The sequence below is a fragment of the Sprattus sprattus genome (genome assembly GCF_963457725.1).
Source record: "Sprattus sprattus genome assembly, chromosome: 11".
Taxonomy (NCBI): domain Eukaryota; kingdom Metazoa; phylum Chordata; class Actinopteri; order Clupeiformes; family Clupeidae; genus Sprattus; species Sprattus sprattus.
This window is the reverse complement of record NC_137909.1, coordinates 4,310,639-4,335,030: the sequence shown is the minus strand read 5'-3', so window position 1 is coordinate 4,335,030 and position 24,392 is coordinate 4,310,639. Positions and strand designations below refer to the sequence as shown.

Below are 24,392 nucleotides of genomic sequence, written 5' to 3'. Positions count from 1 at the left end.
TCCCTTGCAGGCAATTTTAAGTGCCATGACTTGATAAATATGTCAGCTTGATTCTGAATGTAACACACTCATTTGAACGATGTAAGTGACAGTAAGATACCCAATGAAGAGAGGAGAAAGCAAAAAGGAAAGAAAGATCTTTTGCCCTAGAGTTAATACTGCATTTTATGTGTACAGTCAGATACAACCTGAAAACACTGATGGGGAGGCCAAATAGTTTGATGACACAAAAATGTTTTACGAAAACGCAATCGTATAAAATAACGATCTCTAAAATGCATATTGCACTGTGAAGCATTAATAATTAATAACTGTCTTCAAAACACCAGAGATGTCTGGCCTTTGAGAACTACAACATTAAGGACATACATTTCCTCTAGATTAAGATTTGGAGAAATTCACAATGTAGGCTATCATGATGCCATGGTAACACAGACAAAATACATCCCACAGTACATCTAAATGACAGACAAGAAAGTAATGAGTCAGATAAACTTTCAAATGTGAATGGAAGGTATGTTGCTAGTTAAATTGAATAGGACTCCCTGTTCTGGCTCAATCCTATTTCAACACTTTGCTTGAGATGGGCTTGCATTAGGATGAGCCGGATCCGATGTTCTTTGGGCAGATTTTAATTCTGTTGCTGTTATGTCTATGTATGTCTATCATTACTATTACAAGCTCTAAGCCACCCTTTTAGTCTCATTTCAAAATCACATAACCCTATCTCTATCCGGCTCAACCCACGGCCTCCTCTCTCTCTCTTCCCTACCCTGCATAGTGCTACCTCATCCTTGCCCTGCATCATTCTTCTCCCTGCTCTTCCTCCATTCTCTGCACCTCTTTCTCTGAAGAAAGCCGGCTGCAGCCAGTGCTGTTCCCAGGGGAGCGCTGAAGCTATTTTAAATGATGATCCCTTCCCTCCATTAGACCCGTGTACTGTCTAAAGATGAACAGTGGCCATTGCTATGAAATGAGGCTGTCTACCTCCCTTTGGATGCTCATCCTGTTTGCCTCAGTGGCCCTCATTTCCACTGCTTTATCTCCTTCTGTTCTCGGGGATGACACAGTGGTAGGCAAATGTTTATCGGTGTGACGTCTGTGATGTGTTTGTGTGTGCATCTCCCTTACTGTTGCTCTCTTTCTTCCTCATTGCGCTCTCTCTCTCTCTCTCCCTGCTTTTCCGTCCTGCACTACTCTCTACATCAGCACACATGCATCACATGAATATGTCAGTGAATCCACCCTGTAGGCTGCAGAGAGAGAGAACATCATTCCTCACTTTTCTACCTCTCTTGCTTTCTGTCCTCTTCCTGCATCCCTTCCTCTTGCACGCTACGCTCCCTGCCATATTTGTCACCATCCCCTGTAAATACTTCATTCAGCAGCTCAGTCTGATGTTGCTATGTTGGGTAGTGAGGTGTTCTAGTGAGGTTGTTTCCATCTGTTCTGCGCTGGGAGGTTTGGCTGAGGGAAGCAGTGCTAGTTTCAGTGCCTGTGCACTGCTGGAGGGATAATCAATGAAAAGGTGGATCTTCTGCTTGTCTTGTTTTTTTTCTGTCTGTTTAAGTATAAACAAGCATAAATAAACGGTGGTGGACTTCATAGCACACATGTAGAACAACTATTTCAGCAAGGCCAAGTGGTTGAGTCCATGCATTAAATAAACAAATGATGATTATGAGGACATACTGTTTTTTTCTACTGTACATGCAGTTCCATTGGCTGTAATATGTGGCTGCTCAGCGGTGAATATCATTTGTTGCTATTTACTGCTAGCCTTAAAAGGTCACACTTCCTTGAAGAAGGCATCCAAGTCTACGTCACATTTGTTTCCCTCTGAAAATGTTTAATCTCATTTCATTATGTTAAGCTGATCAAATTTGATGTGACCAAAACAAAGATGGCATGCATGACCTATTAAGATTGCAATTCTATTCAGATAAAAGGGATTTATTTGCAATTTTATATGAAGAGCCAACCAGTAGTCATTAAGTCTTGAAACAATACTGTTCTGTTTCTCCTGATTTCTTGTTTGGGTATATATTCAAATGAACACAAACACAAACCAGAGCTCACCAAATCCTCATTAGTGCTGCATGACTCAATTAGGTTGTTTGGTGAAGAGAAAGGAGGGGCTTTGAAAAAAACTAAATTATTAATAAGAGTGAAAAACACAGGAGCAGCTGTCGTTGCTGACATGGTCACAGAGGAGAACATTTAGTAAAAGGCTTAATGGTGAGGTATCTCAAAAACATACATTTCCCTAAATGCTTTAAAATCGTTTGGAGAATTAAGTATGACAAGTAATATTAAGTCCTAAAAATAAATACATTGACTTCTGCCTACCTCCCTCTCCACAGACGACAAGCCTATCAACCACTCAAGAAATGGTGCTTTGGTTTGGAGATCAGCTGACTACGCAGTTTTCATCAAAGCTTGAATATGCCCAACCATGACTAACTCATCCCATTTGTACGTTCATTAACCCACAGCACTATCTTGGCCTCAGAAAAGTCGTGCCCATTCATGCCGTCCTGCTTGGAGGTAGGAAGGGGGTGAGGGAGAATGGGTTATAACATCCTAAATGTTGGCTTACCCAGATCATTCTAGTTATCGGGGTCCTATAGAATGTTAATGCTGAGAAATTACTCCTTTTTAGAGCACACGTTTGAAAAGACATTTGTCAAGCTGTCACATTACATCCGCTATTTCTACAAATGCATTATTTTAGAACTAGAATTAGAATTAGAATCAGTATCATTAGAAAATATTTTGATGGAAAAGGGCATTAGACTTCTGAAATAAATATTTAAATGACATACTATTCTCTTTTATTAAAGGTCTGATTACCCTAACCCTAGCTTTTCAGTCTGTTACGTACATCATTTATATTTATATAAATAACAATAATATGAAGATTGTCACTGAACTCCCAACATTGACCTGTTATTTGATTGAAAGATATGTCTCCGTCAAAACATCTGAGACATTGAGGTACAAAAGCAGTGACTGCAGATGGGAAGACCAACCAGCTATCCTGTGGCTTTCAATCCGGATTAATACTTTCTTTTAAATCCTTTTGATGGCTGCACGGATTGCTGGACAACTCTTAATGAGTATTTGCTAGTGATCCTCAGGTCAGGCCTGGACTTTGCCATGGCTTAGTTTATCAGCTGGTAAGGTAGCTAAATAAACGCACACCACACACATATACCCTTTTTTAGTTAAAATCCATTTATATAACACCCTAAATGGTCTATAGAATGTTGCCAGGGTTGGAATAATAACTAGCAAGTGATTTTTCAGATAAACAATCACTAAAAACTTAAGCTTTGAAACAGAAGTACCGCCAACATACATTCTGTCCTTTTTTACTATAGTATATGACACCACCAAAAAACATATATATGCCAATTTTATCAACTGGCTTGTCTAATCACGTCTTATTAATTACCAACAATCTTACTCCCCATTCCTCAATATATATTACTGGATATGGTCAGAATGCCAAGCATTTCAGTTCAGGGAATCAGTAGAATTATAGAGCCTTAAGTCAATGTGAATCTATATAAAGGTCCAGTATCAGGAAAATTGAAAAACATGCGAGATGGTCATTGATGAAGAGAACCCAAGTATTCCCATGGGCTCCTGGAAAGATCCAAAACAGTGAAGCTGTTTCATTAAATGAACTGGACTACAGGACCGAAAAAATCTAGTCTAGTTTAGTCTGAGCAGTTGGGGTCCTGTGCTGATATCTGCTGTGAGAAGTGACAGGGAGCCTCCACTGAGTGATATAATCAACCACAGCCCAGTGGAGTGAGCCATGCTTGGATGGCAGCACTGAGCTCAGAGCCTCCGAGCCTGGGGCTCAAACCACTCCCTAGCCGCATAATTACTCTCTTCTAATGAGTGCCTCGTCCGTGCTGAAGAAAATGATATTATCCATCACATGGAGAGGGACAGACGTCTGTGGTGGCACCAACAACCTTAAACAAATTAATGCTTGAGGGGATTCACAAGTACTGTTAAATTAAAAAAAACAGAGATGATACCTTCAACTGATAATTGTGATCAAAGATACATAGTGTTGCCATATGGATAAAATATAACCTAACAGTTTGAAATCATCTGAAAATTACATTTTTATTTCTATTTCACATGAAATAGCAATTATTGTCATCATTAGTGTGATTCATAAGGCACGGCTTCTTCATCAGCTACAGCCCAGTGTCCACTGATTATGTACAGTGAGTCAAAGCAAAACAGTCCAACTGTATCCCATTATTATGGAGCTGGATTTCCGAGGAAGGTTATTTAATAGTGTTAAAACACATATCCCTTCTGTTGAAGGGTTTAGACATCTGCTCAGAGTCCTCCATACACTGCTGACCCAAGCACTTCAGACTTTCATCATTCATCACTCTCTCACCCAGGCAAGCATGAGTGCAACACACCTTGTCTGTTCACCATAGCCTGGAGTTGATCAGGATGAAATTGTGGGTGTCACTACTACCCACAAAACACTTCAAGTCAATCATACACACACACACACACACACACACACACACACACACACACACACACACACACACACACACACACACACACACACACACACACACACACACACTGATTTCAGCCTTAATGTTATAATAAAACTACTAAAATCTGTCAATAAAAATGCTGACCTCTGGGCAAATAATTGGAGCCCATCCTTTGAACTGGACTTAAGCACAGTTTCAGGAAAGATGAATGACACAATACAAGAGCTATTGATTGGCAAGCAAACTGAACTAGACATGCTGTTCAGCGAGACCTTTCACATTGTAATCTGCAATGTTAGCTTTGCCAAAGCTATTAATGCATCTTTCGCACAGATACACAAACAAGAATATTGCATAACAAGCTTAGTAGAACCATGCTAAAGCCCAACAGCTACAGAATGAGATCTAGCTGCATGCAAAACAAACTACTACTAGATATAGGCCCTATGGTGAATCTTCAGAGAAGGCCTGTGGCACAGATGAAGCCGATGAAATGTATCTCCCAAGGAAGGGGAAAGATCCTTATCAAACACAAGGCACTACTGTAGCGGGACTCATGTTATGTCATTTCAATAAATAAAACTATATGAATAGAAGAGTGTAAAGTGTATGTTATTGTGCTTGTCTTGCTCTTTGTGATTTCAAAGACTCAGTCCAATAAACTATTTTGTAGGAATGAACTGCATATTCCCCAATTACAATTTTTGGTGACACAATGGGATTTGAGAGTTTGCTGTAAATTGGTAATGCAACCATCTCCAGTGCAGGGAAATTGCCAATTATATCCCATGAGACTCCTGAGAAACCTGGCCCAAGACAGACCAGACAGCTGCAGTTCAAATCAAGAATTCCAGATTTGATGTAGGTCTAATATTTCACACAATTCACATTTTTAGTCCAAGAGGGTGGTCATCTCGGTCATTCGGATGACAAAGACATAGCCTACACTTAAGAAGTCAGAGGAGTGATCTTTCACTTTTGTACGGATAAATTAGACATCTTATTCAAGCATGAAACAGGTACTTCTTGCAAACTAGATTCAAATGCAACAATACAATAATACAATAAGACATGACCTACATTCACTACCATGGCTAGTTTTCACATTGCCCCTCCATATAATGGGAAAAGCAAACTGTTTACAGTGGAATGCCAATATTCTCCCAATTTTAATGTTGGCTGGTGTGTACCCATGCTTTTCCCTGGTTGGTTCACAAAAGATTATTGTAGATTTATAACAAACCAATAATGAAGGTCTTAATACCCTTTGAGCTTGATACATCAAAGGCATCCAAAATGAATCCAAAATTGTATGCTATATCAAAATGAATCAATCTTAACACAAGTAGGCTAATAATCGTATAAATGAAAACATTCCTTCAGTTAATTTAGTGTGGTAGCCTCTTAAATTGCATGATAATTAATCCTACATCACTACAAAATGTTGAAAATGCTTTCGTAGGGTGATCCTCGTGAAAACTCGTGCACAGTCAATCAAACAGAAGGTAGGCCATAGCTTGTGCTGAAAATATTTTTTGAGCCTATATTGACAATAACTGCCTCAGCCAGCTTTCACTAAGAGATAAGGTATTCACCTGCCCCACTCGTCTCTTATACAATATATATACTGTATATATTTATATAAAGCATATATTGACAAAGTGTTCAAACGGAGCACTAAACAATGTATTTCGAGAATAACTTTGAATTGCTTAATGCGACTGGAGTATACGTGAGAGAGCATCCAGAAGAACCGCACAGCACCACAATAAATGGCCTTCGTGAAAGACGAGATTCGGAAGCATCATGAAGGGAATGTGCAAAACTAATTTCAGAGGCCAAGGCCACTTTTCACAAGCAATGAAATGCATAAATGAACACCTCATTGTAAAAAGACAAATTATATATGCGCAAAGCAAAACAATATACAGCCTATAGGTTATGTCTGCAGTATTTAGAAAAAATATATAGTATGCACTGATCGGTAAGTTTACATTCACCTTAGCATGTTGTCGAATGAAATGCTCATGATAACAAGCTGCTGCCGTATAAAATCACTTGAGTAGCCTAATTAGGCTGTATGACCATTTGTTGTGAAATTTGGGTGCAGGGACATGCGCTGCACTGCCACTGTGGCGAGAAAACAACAGTGTCCGATGTTCAGTAAGATTTGAGCGGTCAGGACATTGAGCCATCCCAAATCAAAGAAATGTTGACTCATTAGCCTACTGTAGTTGTTGTTTTGAAACAAATCAACATTGTGGGTCCATGGCCGTCACAACATACTTTTTATTCTCGCTGTTCTTTTTCGTACTACCATGGCTATCGGTCGACTTCATTAACCTTCGCAGCGATCAATATGCATCACCCCACCCTTCAGCAGGTTCCCGCATCAACATCACCCAACGAACCTACCATTCCGTGCCAGCTGACCACAATCCCAGTCCGGTGACAGTCCTGTTCAAAACATCCCGACGGCCGACATTTGCAGACCTCAGTGAGGCGGAATTTTAGTTTACGACTGTAAAAACAAGGAAGTACCCACTAATTAAAAGGGGTCTAAAACGGAGACTGCGATGCTGAATCACTCCTCGCTCACCGCCTTGGAACCATTGTGCGGGGAGATGCTGGCTGTACCATTGTGGAGTCAAGCGGAGGAGAGGTAGAAAAAGGGCTTAGGGAAATGGGTTGCTGTAGCAACAGAAAGGAGCACACGTGACGTCAAGCCCACAGGAGTCTCTTGTGTGGGGGAGAGAGAGAGAGAGAGAGAGAGAGAGAGAGAGAGAGAGAGAGAAATGAGAGAGAGAGATCGCTCTAATCCTACACCGTCCGCGTCCCAGCCAGTAAGAGCCGTGCTTGCGCGCACATGACCAGCCTGCTCGCGGGAGGTGGGAGGAACAGCGGTGATGTGCCCGCCTCCCCCATCCTCTTTGTCAGCCGAAAGACACTTCTGCCAATACCCTCTATGTAATAACATATTTCTAAGAGATGCCTTTACTGTGAATGGTAGGCAAGCATGGCCTTGGAGAGGCAAGAAGCATGCCTCATTGACCAAATGTCTCTCATTCTGTCTCAAGCCAGTTTTCTTATGTATGCTTAGGTCTTGCCCACTACGCAAATGTTTTGATGTGATATGCCAACCATTGCTACAGATTGGTGCATACGTGGTTTGAGTCCTGATCCACACTGAATATTGGTCCCTTGTTGCCTTGGGTGTAAAATGTCAGAATGGCCCACCGGGAAGAGCTTTTGTTTTGTCAAAATTGCTTCAGAAGGGGTAGCGTTCATATGCAGGAAAGAAGCTAAGCATAGCAATAGAAGATTTGTATTAAGTAAGTAAGTGGTGTCCTCTCACAAGGATTATAGGCTTGTATCGCAGTTCTCCTTTGCTGCTGAGCTGTAGTTTTGATATTCACGCTACCCCTTCTGAAGCAATTTTGAAGGGTCCGCTAATGTCTTGGCTGACAGAGTGACAGGATGTGTAACCAATCAGATCTATGATTTGCTGTGCGGGGTGGAGGGGTTACATTATGGCTAACAACTTCCTAAACAACCCAGACAGCAAAAGGCCCAAGGACCACTGTAGGCCCACTGGGGACAGGGCTGGGGGTCCACTGGCCTTTTGCTCATCGCTTTTTAGGACGTGCCTCTGGTGAGTTACATACAGGTGAATTAAATAGACTATGCCAAGGATATGATTTAGAATTTCCAGGAATTGCTAACATTCTACGTCATTTTCTTAATATCCTCCCCCGCCATTTAAGATGATCGAGATCCGAGAGCAGACCAAACGTATACATATATGCTTGCTATCTGGGGACAAGAGTTGCTGTCATATCAACTATGAGCGGTATGTTATAATGGCCTGTGTTCCTGGTTAAAAGTTCATTTCACACACATGTCTATGAAGGCACACAGACAGCTGAAGATACGACTTTGTACAATCTAATACAAAAAAATAAGTATTAGGACATACACGTTGTGAGTGCATGTTTTATTGTCATGAACCTACAGTGGTGTCCGTTTTTGCAATACAAAAACCAAAGGCCCTAGGGCTGTCAGGGCCGGTCCAGCTTGCTGCTCAACATTTGCTTTTCTCTTTTATTATGACCAGCGCTGGGTGATCGAAGATCCACATGGATGATACCGAAAAGAAGCTTTGTGTCTCAAGGTGGCTGTGCCTCTAATGCCCCCTGAGGTGGGGTAAGCTCAAAGCCCTTCTTGGGCAATAGCTCAACAACCGTTTCACCAAAGATTAGGACATTTGTATGGCAAGTTGGCCTCTAGGAGGCACATGACCCCAGCTCATTACAACTCTTTAATGGAGTAGCACCACCTAGTGAATAAATATCAGTGCAAAAATCTATCACTTCAATAGCCAATATCTTGTGATGTAAGGGTTCAAAGTTCATTAAATGTTTTTAATGATGTTTGTCGTGAATTTTGTACATGGGGGCGCTGCAAATGACACATTTCAATATATCAAGAATGGCTTGAGCTAAATTTTTGAAATTTGGCACACCAAATTTCCTCCATAGGGAGCACTGCACCTGACATATTTCAATATGTAGGCTAATAAATAATAGCATATTAAAGCTATTATGCCCAAGAATTCATCCATAAGATGCCCATACACCATGTTACACATGGTTTGGTCTATTTTCAAAATGAATTTAATTTTAAATCCCGTAGGAACATTTACAAAATCATTCAATCTTTTGCTACTTTTGGCCATTTGCACATTGTGCCTGGAGCCCGATGATTGCTGTTGCAGCTATTTCTTTGTTTATGATATAGTATATACCTGTCCTGCCTGGTGCACTGTTGCACACCCTTTTAGTGTACAGCCGACACAATCACAATGTTCCTTTAATATTTAGAAACCGTGGGAATGTTTCCTCTAGAGTGCTGTTTCAGTAAATAACCTTGGTTTATTGATTCAAAAGTCAGTCATAATGTGTAACTGCACATTACTTTAAATCGACTATAAAAACTATTCACTATAACTCTTCACAAAACAATTAAATATGGCTTAACATCTTAAGGTAGGATCATTTTTCAATCCTTTTGACTGGAGGCCGTGTATGTGGCCACTTCTGACCTCTTTAGACACTTAGCAGCCCATATTCGTACCAGCATCCTTGTACTGTTTTTAACAGTACTAGTGTAAATGTACCTTCTTCTGTTTATCCAATTTATGGCAAGTTTGTTTCACTTAACCCTTTAACTAGGATATTTGCTACATGAGACATTTACATCATAATGATCAATACTTGAATACCTGAAAAACCTGTTGTATGCAATCTGACACGTTTTCTGCCCTCTGGTTGATTACCTGTGCACATTACCTGTGCACCGTAGGCAGTAGTGGGCCTATGAATGCTATAAACAAACAAGCTGCCTTGACGAAGTAATGGTGCGTTCCATTAACCTCAGAAGTCAGAACTCAGAGTTGGGGATGACATCACACCCGAGTTGATTGCGTTCCAGTTACCAGATGTTAGCAAAACCCGTTGATAGCATGCATTACTCTGTATTTTGCTGTATATTGTCTTTGTATTGCAATTCATGATGCTGACAAAAAGATCATACCTCAGCAACTCTTTGATGACACAAAACTTAGCAATGGACTCAGGATCCCCTCCTGAGGTGGTGCAAAAATGTCGCCGTATTTGACTACTAGGGACTGTAATGAGCACACTTTTTTTCTACGACAAGGTGAAATATTTTTTCCTGTTTGGAAAGTTCCAGTTTGGAAAAAAAGAACCAACCCACATGAATTCTTTATTGTATTTGTATTGTATGATGCTGACCATAATATCATATCATATCAGCCCACATGATATATTTAATTGAATTCAAATTGAACAATATTTGTTTGTAAAATATTTTTTTGTGATCAGTGAATGGCCAAGAAGGCCTGTTGTATCAAATGTGATACAAAAACATTGCATATGTAAATCTTTTTGTCATTTTGTCTCAAGGTCCAATAAACACTTCTACTTTACATTACATGTGTGTCTTTTCCTATATTTTTCAGTACTGTTTTTATTTCCTAGTTTTACTTAATTCTTCTCTAGTTTTGTGAGTAATCTGTGGCGGCCCCTCCTTTCCACCAACACGCCTGACTCTACCAGCGATATTTAAATTGATCACTACTTTTTAACTACACACGGAAACACGCACACACGGATCCATGCACCAGTTGGTAATGTTTGAAATGTAGCACGGTGCCGGCAACCACGTCTCGCATTCCATCATAAAACATCACAATCACAATTCACTAATCCCTCTGTTACTTAACCATTTTCCTGTCACCATCCTAGCGATCGGTCATGAACCAGCCGATTCCGCTCCATAATTCATTTTCTGCATCTAGTCCATTAATTTTAGCACAACACAGACAAACAATGACATCTCACTCACTTCCTGGCCTGCAAACTTTCGGTCACCCACAAAACCTGAGCCCCAGAGAATTGCATAATTTATTGGATGATTGGGATAGGGGGAAGTGACTGATTTGTGCGGGGGTCATGTTCTAGTATGTTTAGCTTTGTGTAAACGGACTGGATAGTCCCCTACACATCTTGGTATGTTCCAATTTGGCTAATTGGAGCGCTTTATTTAAGCTGAGGGTTTTCTACCTTAGTGTGTGGGAGTCTAGAGAGCACTACATGTGGTAGTGTGATGAGAGGCTTAGTATTGTGATCGCTATTTTGATTGCGAATTGGGCTTTTTGTAATGAACAACCCTCTGGTTGATTTTTGTTTGTTTTTGAAAGGATTTTTGTTGACTATGTCGCCGCACTTGTTTTTTAGCACTGTAAATCAACTTGCAAAATATTTCACGTCGTTTGCTGTGTTCCTCACACCCTCAACAACAAACTCAGTGAGTCCTGGCCGCCACCATCCTGGTGTGGAAGTCAGTCGAAGGCGCATTTTTCACACTGATACAGATATTTCTGAAAACTGAATTATTATAAACTGAGTCCTTAACCATTTTGAAAAAGACATTGCAGAAATATCAACCACATCAACCCTCCCCTAAATATAGTCTCATTCTACATTTTGGCACCTTTCTTTCTCCAATATGATCTCTTCTGAGAACATGAACAGGGTCTACTTCTTTGAATAGCTGAATGTTTTGCTTTTTGTTACCATCACATTGATCTACAGGTTTTATGAAAATGTAAACAAATTATGTAAACAACAACAAATAATCTATGTAGTTTTGTAGACACTAATGATTATGTTAATTAATGCCAGCATCACATCCTTTAAATATACAAAAGTACTTGCGGTATGAATAGCATCCCCTGTGTAAAAGGCATAATGAATTTCAACCGAACCATCATACACATGACCAATATTTTGGATATGATGCCACATTTCCTGATATGAGCAGTGTCATGCTCTACCCATGTGCAGTAACTTATATTACCCACTAACGCTGACTCTATCTGTTTTAGCTGAGCAACATTAGTTTCATGCCATTGCATTGATTGCAGTCTAGGAATATTCCATTGCATTCAAGTTGGGCAAGAGCTGTAGCTAAATATAGCTGTATGCAGCAATTGCGGGCCAAGCAACCAACAGCAAATGTTGGACAAGATATGAGTTCACTTCCTGTTTAATGGCTTTGACAGCTAACTTAATAGGCTGGGGGAAGACAATCTATGTCCTTATAGGCAAGTCTCACCCCCTCTGCAGCTATCTTAGCAACGCTTCCGGGCAAAGAAGATCAGGCTCCTATGTAAATGAAAGGGGAGAGACTCATAACTCGCTCATCTGCAGTGATGATGTTGCGCTGGACCATGCTGGCGCGCGTGCAGTCTTCATCTCTGGCTGTGAAGATGTCAGTGAACTGCTCCCGGAGCTCTCACAGCTAACCTCTCTGGTTCACCTCTCTGGTTCACCTCCGCACCTCACAGCTCTGCTGGGACAGATCCACAACAGCCTTTGTAGTTTCAGCTGTCGGCAGTGGTCTCTGGCAGCTGGCTTTTAAGCAGCGAGGCAGCATCTCAATGTGGTGGATGAAGAATCTGGCAGCGGTGGCTGGGATGTGGGGGCTCCCCTGGAGCAGGCAGTATTGATGTGGCAGTCTCTGGAACCAGCAGTTGTGCTGTGGAAGACCGTAGGCAGTTGATGGCACAGCAGCAGCTCTGACGACGGTGGTTTGGACGATGAGGCACAGGGGCTGGACACTTGCAGAGCGACAGTGGCTTGTCCATTTCTTGCTGGCCCATGGATCCTATTCTTCCCGGTCGAACAGGAGCACCACAGTCTCCATGCCGAGGATGATGGCTGCCCCGGACCCGTCAACATGGACTCCCCATTGGGTCAGCAGGTCCAGGCCAATGACGGATAGGTCCCAGATGTCGGTCAGCCAGAACTCGTGCACCAGCTCCAGGTCTCCAACCAGGTACGATACTTTAGTGGGACCCATGCGGCCAACCAGGAGGGGCTGGAGCCTGGAGTGGCAGTGCCCTCACTGCTCCATTCTGCCATCATTTCCCTCTGGTTGAGTGGCAGTGCCCTCACTGCTCCATTCTGCCATCATTTCCCTCTGGTTGAGTGGCAGTGCCCTCACTGCTCCATTCTGCCATCATTTCCCTCTGGTTGAGTGGCTCTGGCTTTTAGCGCAGGAGGCTAGACAATCGCAGTCCACGTGACCAGGCCCATTACACAGGTAGCAGCAGTAGGTCATTCAGGGTGCGCATAGTCTTGATGATGGAGGCCCAGCCCTCTGATCAGTTGAGTCATCTCCTCCACCCACGCCAAGGAGTGCTTCATCCCACCTCTGTACATCCATGTAGCACTTAGCTTAGAATGAGGCATAGAGAGGAAGAGATGTCAGCCAACATAACTATTCCCGTGCTCCGTACACCACACAGTCTCTTGAATTCGTCTTTATGAGCAGACTAGGGTAAACCCATACAATACGGAGCAGGAAGGATGGAGGTCTAATCTTGACACAACACAGTAGGTAAGGGTGGAGAAATCCGCTAATAAATAGGGAACTACACCCAGGCAATTACACATTGCTCACAGACTCTTAATGAAAACAAAAATACACGCTGGCATTAACAAAAGCGAGGAAACACAAACACATTCTAAAATGGAACATTCAAAAATTAAACCGCATTATGGGGGGAAGCATGACACACACATACACACGGAAATACACAATGCACCTGCATGATACAATAATTTTTGGTCAAGTGAAAAATACAACCACACGGCAGTTTGACTTACATGGCACAATCATTGGCCTCATACAGTCTTCAGAAGTCATTTAGTGCACAGCTCTGTACCCTCACAATAGGACATTAATGAAGAATTGAAAATAGTTTGAAGCAGAAGTGTAACATTTGGTCATGTATTTAACATAGGCTTAAGATAATTGACATGCTAATTGTAATTAACCTCAAATAATTAGTGTGCTTGCCCGAAGGGAAGCACACTATTGTTCTTCGTTTTTTACAATTTTTTTTATTCTAGTAGTTTTTCTTGCAGCTAACTACTCCTCGCCCGATTGAGATAGAGACGCCGTTCAAACACCAAAACGTCCGGCCCGATCCGGTGCAAGCTGCTATGACTTTTTGTGGCGGTACTCCTTGCCACTCCTTTTTTATTCCTCTTTTTCCATCACCTTTTTTCTCCATAGACTTGCATGGCAGAACTTTGAGGCATTATGACATCATAATAGGCTCATTAAACTGGCTTGCACCTGTGATTCACTGACAACTCTCACTGACACCTGCGCACGGTTCCTCTTCTCTCTCTGTCCCTCTCCATTCAACTGTATAACTAGGAATATTAAGAGACACCTTCCATACCAGGGCTCTACTCACTCATGCATACTCACTCATGTTTACTCACTCTTGCATACTCACTCATGCATACTCACTCGTGCATACTCACTCATGCATACTTACTAATGCATACTCACTCATGTTTACTCACTCATGTTTACTCACTCATGCGTACTCACTCATGCGTACTCACTCATGTTTACTCACTCATGCATACTCACTCATGCATACTCACTCGTGCATACTCACTCATGTTTACTCACTCATGCATACTCACTCATGCATACTCACTCATGCATACTCACTCATGCATACTCACTCGTGCATACTCACTCATGTTTACTCACTCATGCATACTCACTCATGCATACTCACTCATGCATACTCATTTGTGCATACTCATTTGTGCATGCTCATCCAGCAGGGAGAGCTGGAGAGCTGACACCTGCCCCAATTTCAAGGCACTTGTTCTCTCGGTCATGGCCGCAACAGAGCAAGCACACTCTCGCAGTTCGTTCACGAAACGCATTCTAGTTGCTACTAATGTTAACCTATTCAAAACTTACAAAGCCACATATATCTCTTCACCTCACATTATAAGGGGTGTAACAAATATGCACAGAGAACCACTGTAAATTACACTTTGACTTAACTATTTCTTTAAGATCACAATATAAAAGAATATTTGGTTAAGGCTTGGTGCCTGAGCTGTGCTTAAAGGACTCCTTCATAGAAAGGATAACACATAAAACATCATGATAAAACATTGGCATTTACTAAAAAACGCACATATCTGTTCAAGACTCAAGGTTTGGTTAATGTTAGCATCTCAGGGTTGTATTTCACAAAACTAAAGCAGGCATTCTGTTAAAGATTTCGTCTTAGGGCACCCATAGGGATATATAAAGGATTTGCAAAAGGTCTTATTTAGAATAGACTGATTTTAATGTGACACCAAGACAATGGAGAAGTTTAAGCAATAAAAACAATTTTACAGGTGCCATTTATGTACCGTGACAATGGTTTTGCCTGTTCCAAGGGAATGTGCATACACAGCAGTACAACAGTACAACAGTACAACAGTAACTCCTGGTACATTCATAAACTTACATATAGTATAAGTATTACTCCTGTTACATTCATAAACTTACATTCAGTATTAGTAGTACTCCTGCTATATTAATAAACTTACATTCAGTATTAGTAGTACTCCTGTTACATTCATAAACTTACATTCAGTATTAGTAGTACTCCTGCTACATTAATAAACTTACATTCAGTATTAGCAGTATATGTTTTACATTCATAAACCTACATTCAGTATTAGTAGTATTTGTGTTACATTCATAAACTTACATTCAGTATTGGTAGTATTTCTGTTACATTGATAAACTTACATACTGTATTAGTAGTACTCATATCAGCAGTATAGTAGCAGCTATAGTATTAAACCTAATCCTATGATAATCATAATTTGGTAAAAATGGTGAGGTTGAAAGTGACAGGAAGTGTTTTGATTAACTTAAATATTACAAGTTGCTATTTTCTTTATTTAGCATATTTTCAACTTTTGAATGAATCAGATCTTGACGCACACCACACATGTTTGCATGTTTTGCACTTAGTAGTGTCTTGGTGTTTGTATTACTTAAGGACGTAGGATCTGGTGTAGGGTGGAAAAGCAGATTGGCTTGCTGGAAAGTCTTAGTCGTTTAGGACAATTAAGGACCTATTAACCAATAAATGGAGCTAAAATCCCTGCAGAAAATAATGTCATTTTTGACATAAGAGCAATTTGGGTCTTCCTCGGTTTTTGCTGTAGAATGTTTGAACTGTGATAGCCTCAATGCACTTTTTAAATTGCCCATTAATTTCTCAAAATAGAAATACATCTCTCATAATCTCAAAATACATAAGGAAATTACATAAACACAGTGTTGTCAGTACCACTTAAATCCAGTCCCATAGAGAAATAGCTTTAACATTGTTGCTATGCCATGACATGCACAGTCCACTAGAGGGAGAGTAGATCATCAGAAATGTCAACAAACCAACCAAGGGAAGGAAGTACTTGAGGCAGAACAACTTCCTGAAAAAGAAATTCTTTAAAAAAAATCAAGGGAGACTGCAAGATTGAGGACAGATGTTGTGGGCATGTGCATTCTAATATATAAAGCAACCATATCTGATTTGCAATAATTGGACAGATGTATTGTAGGTGTCCTTTATTGTAGGATGTTTTGTTTGTACTTTGTTGTATTGCAAATAGACAAAACATGAAGATGCATGATATGTTCTGTGGTTTGAGGTTTGCTCAGTGAAGGGAGAGTTGGCTAATGGAACTGGACCATGTCTTTCACAACATGCCCTTTGATTTATTAGAGTGTACGTTCCCCAAGTACCCACACAATGTTCAAAACAGTATGGCACATCAAAAGGATATGTGAACTCATTTAATGTTATGAGTTGTCGGCTGGTGGATTTTTTTAGGCATTAAAACAAACGGGACTAATTCAATAAACACATTAGCTGATATTTGTGACAATCCCCAATATGTTTTTCATATGGCTAACATAAATGTGTCCTGTCCTCCTGTTCTCTTCATTTGTCTGTTAAACTGGCTCTGACTGGTACTGCCTGTGGTCAGAGAAATGTGCACAGCTGTTGGAAAGGTCCACAAAATTAAACTTTGTGGAGATTTTTACATTTGCTGAGAGAGCGAAAAGGACAAAGAACACTAAAGGCCTGTTCAGCAGCTTTCAACAGCCCAAGTACAGACTTGCTACAGTTATTCCACTACAGGTCCTCACTGAAACTCTTTCAGCTACCTTTTTTGGGAAACCATTTTCATGCGTTTTTCCCTGCTCTCCCCCTCCGAGCTGCAACAAAAGTGCACTAGGAAGCACATTTGCAAAGCTAAAGCCAGCAATTACCAAACCCACCAATCTAGGCAGGCCTCCTCCACCCCCTCCTCCTCTCTTTTTCTCCCCTCTTCCTTCCGGCATCCCTGTGGAGGTTTTACTGACCTTGGCCCGTGGCAGAGTGTGTGCCACCCAGACCCCCAGGGGCTTCCAGCCCACTGCTGAGGCAGGGCCACAATACACACCTTCAGACTATGTGGTTTTCATGGAGAGCTTTTGCACTCAGCTCAGCAAAAGGCCTGAGGTTTGATACACAACCACAAGGGTGAGCCTCTTTCCCATCTCTCCCACGCATTGTGCATTATACAGACCTGCGTACACCTAGCAAGAGATAAAGAAAATTGTAAACTAAAGCTGTAAACTCATTGTGTGGGTTGAAATCACGGCAAGTGATTGTCCTATTTGTGCTGGGCTCACCCTTGGTGAGGAACTTTGACCGCTGGTGAAGTTGAGTTCACATTTACTGGATGCCTCCTCTCCCCCTCCTTCCTCTCTCATTCTGGGGCCTTAAGCAAAAAAAATTGTGGTCTGTGTTTTAAAATAGCGAGCATTCTGGGGCTCTGGATTATGTTTCTCAGATAGAAACCGTTAAGGTTGGAGCTAAACAGCAGGCTGAGGGTGACATTTTGTGCCTCTGTACCCTACTATTTGTGGTGTGAAACTTCATTTTTCCCCTGTTAGTCATGTAATCGGTGTGGACACACTGCTTTATTGCAGGTCCTCTGTTTCCTTAAGCTTGCCTTGGGATAAGAAATATCTTGTTAACTAATTTAATTTTAGTGTGGCATTTATCCTGAAATAATTGGTTCTTTGAAGGTTTTCATTGCACAATATCTGCCTCAAGATTTGGTCTAGATGGGATACAAATGAGAGAACACCTACATATTCTGGCATATACATTTTCTTAATAATAATAATAATAATGCATTTTATTTGTATAGCACACTTTCACATACAAAGATGTCTCAAGGTGCTTAACAGGGTCACAATAGAAATTTAAAACAGTGCATTCAAACAATACAGAAAAGAAATAAAAGAAAAACAGAAACCATGACTTTAGGAGAAGGCAGATATAAAGAGATGGGTTTTGAGGTGGGATTTAAAAGAAGTGATGGAGTCCAAAGCCCTAATGTTCTCCGGGAGCTTGTTCCAGAGTCGTGGCCCCAGCAAGGAGAAGGCACAATCTCCCATTCTGGACATATTTGTCCGGGGAACTGCCAGAAGGTTTGCTTGTCCAGACCTAAGAGTCCTTGGTGTGAGATGAGGGGTGAGGAGATCCTCGAGATAGGCCGGACCGGTGGTGTTTATGGCCTTGTGAACAAGAAGTAGGACTTTGAAGTTTATTCTCTGGTTGATTGGAAGCCAGTGGAGGGAGTGGAGGACTGGGGTGATGTGTTCGGATCTCCTTGTCTTGGTGAGAACCCGGGCAGCACTGTTTTGAACATACTGCAGCCTCTGGATGGTTTTTGCTGGAAGACCAGCCAGCAGAGAGTTGCAGTAGTCCAGACGGGAGCTGATGAATGCGTGCACCTGCTTTTCTGCAGCATGTTTGGGAAGAGAGGGTCTCAGCCTTGAGATGTTTCTTAGGTGGTAGAATGAAGTTTGGCAGATGGATTTGATGTGTGCATCAAAGGACAATGAAGAGTCCAGCTTGACACCAAGGTTTGTGACGAGTGAGGAGAGAGGGGTGGGGTGGCCATTTATGGTGATTTGGGTGATACCAGCCTTTTTAATTTGGTGGGGCGTGCCAATAAGAATGGCTTCAGACTTGCCACCATTTAGCTGTAGTGAGTTGTTGCTCATCCAGTGCTGGATGTCATCCAGGCATTTGGTAGTCTGTGATAGTGCCTGTTGTTTGTCGGGTGAAGTTCGGATGTAGATTTGTGTGTCATCTGCATAGGATCTTATCCTTGATTCTAGGTACACAACAAAGTATTACCTTGTAGATACCGGAAATCACGATGTATCCTCATCCCTGCCTTAGAAGTAGATCTATATCCCCACTCAGCTCTTCAGATATTATATAAAATTGTACTGAGGGGGAGAGTGAGTGGACTAAGTAGACTGAGCAATATTAATTTTGAGAAGGAGCCGATATGTTGCCTGTCACTGTAAAATGATCAATGACGACTTGTTTTGGACTAACAAATGATGTTAGCGTAGCGGGCACCTTAACAAACTACATAGAGCCCATATTCAATACGTCCAGCACACTGTGATCTCTGTAAAACCATAGAGGCCTACATCTAACTATAACAACTTTTCGTGGTATTTTCCTCCCAGTAGAGGGTTTCTATAGTGACGCCTCTTGTTGCTTTTATGACGGTTCCTGCTCGGCTGCAGAGAGCCAATGAGCGGCGGTAGAAAGGTGTCTGGTTACTCCCAGTCCGGGGCGAACAGACAGGAGAGAGTGCATTTCGGAGGATAATGGTTACTGTTCGTCAATCGAGAGACACAGAAAACGCTCTATCACAGGTTTAATAAGAATCGTTTTTTTTAATGAATTATAGTTACTCTGTACTTTAGCCTATTTCTGGTTACCTGGATTCCTGCAGAGTTCGCATAATTTGGAAGTGATGGAAACCCGAATGGCCGAGTAGTAGCGCTTGCGAAATAAACCTGTTGCCAGTTCGACAATCCTGCCCTCCTATATTTTAAGATGTTTCATTGTGGATGTGATGCCGTGCCTACTTGCCTATTGGCACTTTTCTAGTTGGAGCACCAGCCTGTATCTTGTGGAAGCTTAGTTTTCATAACTTCCAGGTAAGTTCGCTCAGTATATTGTCAACAAACAGCCTGGGTAGCGTTTCTGATTTTATATTAAAAAAGTGGGAGCTAGCTTCGTTTCTTTTCGTGTAAGTTAGTATGATATCGCTTTGGGAAAGTTTTGAGCACAGGCCAAGAAATCTGTAAGAAATACAAAGTGAAAGAGAAGTGATTCCCCGTTTAGACCTTTTTGAAATAAGTGCTATATTGAGCTGCAACAAAGCCATTGAATGCGCAATACGGACTAGAATGGAATGCCAGTGAACTTAGTAGAACGCGAGCCTGTGCAACATTTTGAGAAGAAGGTATCGGCGGGGGAGAACAAAATATGCTGCTGCGCAACTTGAAATCGTTCGTGGCGCAGGCTAGATTTTGATGCTTGTGTGTGTTGTCCGCAGACTGTGCCATACACTATTAATTGTAACGTATTTGGCGCCCAGAGTGGCTGTTCATCTTAATTTAGCATAATGTACCGCAAAAGTAATTTGATCGTCATTTGTTCAACCAGTCTACTAGTGGTGAATTACTAGGATTTTTATTATTGAAAGTTTGTGGTTCTTTTCCCTCAACATGAAAACTTATGTTTCCCTGTTGGACGTAGCACAGCATGTCGCCTGGTACTCCATTCTAAGAAGGCTATTCTAGCTAAGATCAAGCACAGACTTGCGTGACGTTGACATTTGTTTCTCGCTTTTGCAAAGCTAGTGCTAAGAGGGCTAGGAGTCACTGCATTTGTTTTGATATTCTTCATTAAACCTATAGAGCATAGTGTTATGGAAAACTAGTTGTAACCTACTTGATCATTCTGAACATTTTAAACTAGGCCTACACTATAGGCTACTGACAGGTGTATTCATAAATGCTCTACATTTCAAGTGGACTCTTTCTTTATGGTTTTGAGTTCAATTTTATATAATTGGTCAGTCTTTCTGTTCTTGCACATTGGACAGAAGATAAATAATTGATTTAACCAATATGGACTGTTGAAACTCAGATAAAAAGACCAAAGACACACCATACTGTGGCATGCGTGCGGTAGCCTCATGGAAGATGCTCCTGAAACAGCTGACCTGTCACTGTCCAAGGAGGTTGTTGATACAGTCACTTCCCTACAGCATTTACACTGGAAGAATCAAAATAAATGGCCTCTACAGCTTGTTCCTCTGTCTGAGGGGCCATCGCTCTTCCGGTCCATGTAGGTGTTCTCAAACAAGCCCTTTGTTCAGAAGGCCCTGTAGAACCTGATAATGTAACAATTTCCTGATAACGTAATAACCCTGATAATGTAATAAAAAATCCCTCATAAGTCCCTAAAAGATGTAATAAAACCTGATAATGTAATAATACCCCGATAATGTAATAAAGTGCAGGTTAGCCTCAATTTTGCAAAACCTGATAATGTAATAATTACCTGATATTGTAATAACTTTGGTTGGTGCTGTAGCATCAGGTCTCCAGTTTCAGAGGTCCAAACAGTGAAGCTGTCCAGAGACCTGCTGCTTCACTATTAGCAGATACAGTATATATTTTATATGATTGCGAATGCACAATTTTTACAATGGTGAAAGGGATATTCAGTGGTAATCAACTAATAGAGAAATAATGAGAACATTTTGGTATGTTATAGACCGGCAGCTAATGGGCACATAGAACATTGAGTTTCTAAGTCCTCATTGATCATCAATAGCTGACATTTCGCTATTTGATTTATATCAAATTCTCTTTTGATTTTGTGTGGCAATGTCCCTTAAAAATTACACTGTACCAGGCCAATCAAATCGTCTTTTGTCATTCGTCAGTCGCTCGGATTGGTTGTAGCGCCATTCCTATTGTGTGGCATTGCGTGCAGAGGCAACTTAACAGACAACCGTTAATCCCGCCCACACTGAAAATCGTGTTGTGCCAGACCCTTGTACAGCTTCTTGCTGTACAGGTTTGGCTTGCGAGGCTAAAGGCCTATACCATTGGGATATGGCAAAATATGAGCAAAACAATAGTCGGTGGTTGTCTACACAGCATCACTACTTGGTCTGAATAACTGGTGTCCCAACATTTCAGCACTGACCAAAGTTTTTACAATATCAGGAATTTATTACATTATCAGGTTCTGCAAAATTGAGGCTAACCTGATAATGTAATAACTTCCCATTAATGTAACATTTTATTACATTATTGGTATGGCGATTGTTACATTATTGGGAAATGCACTTTATTACATTATTGGGATATTATTACATTATCAGGTTTTATTACATCTTTTAGGGACTTATGAGGGATTTTTTTATTACATTATCAGGGTTATTACGTTATCAGGAAATTATTACATTATCAGGTTCTACAGGCCCCTTGTGGATTTTGGTCTTACCTCTGGAATCCCTTAGTCAGAGAATGTTGATGCTAGCCAGAGGTGCCTGTGATTGGTCCTGGGCACCAAGCGGTCAGCAGGCTGGTTAGAGGTGTTGGTGTGCTGGGCTAGGGAGAGGCAGCTGAATCATCTAACTAGTACTATATCAAAGGACATGTAGGTCCTTTTCACATTAAACAGATAGGACAAAGATTTGTTTTGCCTGTGTTTTGTTGTATGGCCAACATCATTTGAGAACTCAATATGTGTTAAACTAAAAATGGAGAGAGAGATATTATGGCTGGAGCTGCTCACTGAGTGACGACCCTTGACTGTGCAACCTGAATTATAACCATACCTTTTCTGTGAATGTGTTGTTTGGGTCTTAGTTAATACCCAGGGCTCTACAGTGCGAGTATTTCACTCGCATATGCGCCTAAAAATAGGTACGTGCGAACTTGAAAAATTATTTACGAGCACAGTGTGCGAGTGACAGACAGTTGTCAATACAGCGCCAAAAAGTGAAGCATTCCATTGATTTCACATGGAAACAAGTGACAGGGTTGCGACCGATGTGAACATATCAAGATGACGCGCTGAACTTCCTGCAAATGAGAGCGACGATTCGCAACCAATGGGCCAGAGCCATATAAAAAGAGAGTACCGTAAATCCTCAAATAGTGGCTGGGGCTTGTATTTACTTAGGCTGCACAGCGCACCGGCCTTTATTTGGGGCAGGACTTTATTTCTTACTTATCTTCTGTTATAGAATTGAATTATTTAAATAATGGGCATAATTGCAGTAGGCTATGGAATTCATTGCATATGCGTTCAACACTTCCTGCACATCGCGTAACGCTTTAGGTCGGGCCGGGGTGTCAACGTAAAAAATAAACATCGGAATTAGGGTCTCCACTGTCAGTCACGGAGGAAAAGATTTCCAAAGCCTTGAATTAAATCATTTTTCTAGACACTATTATGCTTATCGCGGACTGAAAACATTTATTCAACGAGCTGGTTTGATATCCAGCCTAATTTTCTTTCTACCTCCACCTGCTAGTCGTAGCCTATCGCATTCCTCTCGGGTCAATGTCAAACTTCTTTGCTGCTTTTTCTCCCGAATGTTCTTCAGCAATCAGCATACACCATCTCTTTGAATTTAATATAAAAGTTACGTAAGTCTACTACTGCTTTATGATCCCTTCTGGAAAAAGTAACCTAGCCAACTAAAACGTTACAGATAAACAACAGTAGGCTATACGATACGTGCATTTAGGCTAAACATTCGCCTAGTAGTCCTACGTGGGGAAATTTCTTTTTTTTTGTATTGCAAACAGCCCATGAGATTAGCCAACAATATTATATAATATAAATATTAAACATGAGGAGAACATGTATTCTCATATATTTGAATGATAATTCTGTTAATCAAGTATTGCCTTAAATTATTATTTACATTGATTTAATTGGAATTCAGCTGTAGGCATGAGATCTGTATCTTGGAGACTAATTGCATCCACAATTTGGTACTGCAAGCTAGACTACTATGCAGTAGACACAACACAGGAGGTCCCTTGGCCTGAGAAGGGTAGGAGTTTAATGTGGCTATAATATGGAATTTTAAATGTGCCTAAAACTAGACAAAATTGTAACGAGTTTTCGAAAACTAGACTGAAACTAAGAAGGATAACTATGACTAAATGTGACTAAAACTAATATGCATTTTTGTCTTAAGACTGAATCTAAAATATATGCCAAAATGAACACGGAGATAGGGGACCCCATCATCTGCAATTAATTGTTGCTAGCTCTAATCAGATGTACTAACTAGGCTTATAAGAGAAGACTAACTTTGTATGCCAATGAACACCAATAACTAGAACTAATTTGACAGACTATAAACCAATGTGATACACGTGCTCTCTAGCTATACAGTAAAAGTGTTGCTTACGTTAGATACTGAATAATTTGATCAATTTACCAGCTAAATTGCTTTGGAA

The 24,392-nt window shown here is 41.0% G+C and overlaps 2 protein-coding genes across 2 annotated transcripts in view; one reads left to right on the top strand and one right to left on the bottom strand.

Annotated features, from left to right (window-relative positions):
* Nucleotides 1-6,999, bottom strand: part of mapk10 (mitogen-activated protein kinase 10) — a gene marked incomplete at both ends in the record, with an annotated part of 60,811 nt that extends 53,812 nt beyond the window's left edge. Inside the window, one exon of the mRNA XM_080847923.1 lies at nucleotides 6,963-6,999. Within this exon, the coding sequence (XP_080704049.1) occupies nucleotides 6,963-6,965 (3 nt within the window). The remainder of the gene's footprint in view (nucleotides 1-6,962) is intronic.
* A 12,944-nt stretch (nucleotides 7,000-19,943) lies between these two features.
* ptpn13 (protein tyrosine phosphatase non-receptor type 13) overlaps nucleotides 19,944-24,392 on the top strand; it is a 56,745-nt gene continuing 52,296 nt past the window's right edge. Inside the window, exon 1 of the mRNA XM_080847051.1 lies at nucleotides 19,944-20,045. The gene's annotated coding sequence lies outside the window, so the exon portion shown is untranslated. The remainder of the gene's footprint in view (nucleotides 20,046-24,392) is intronic.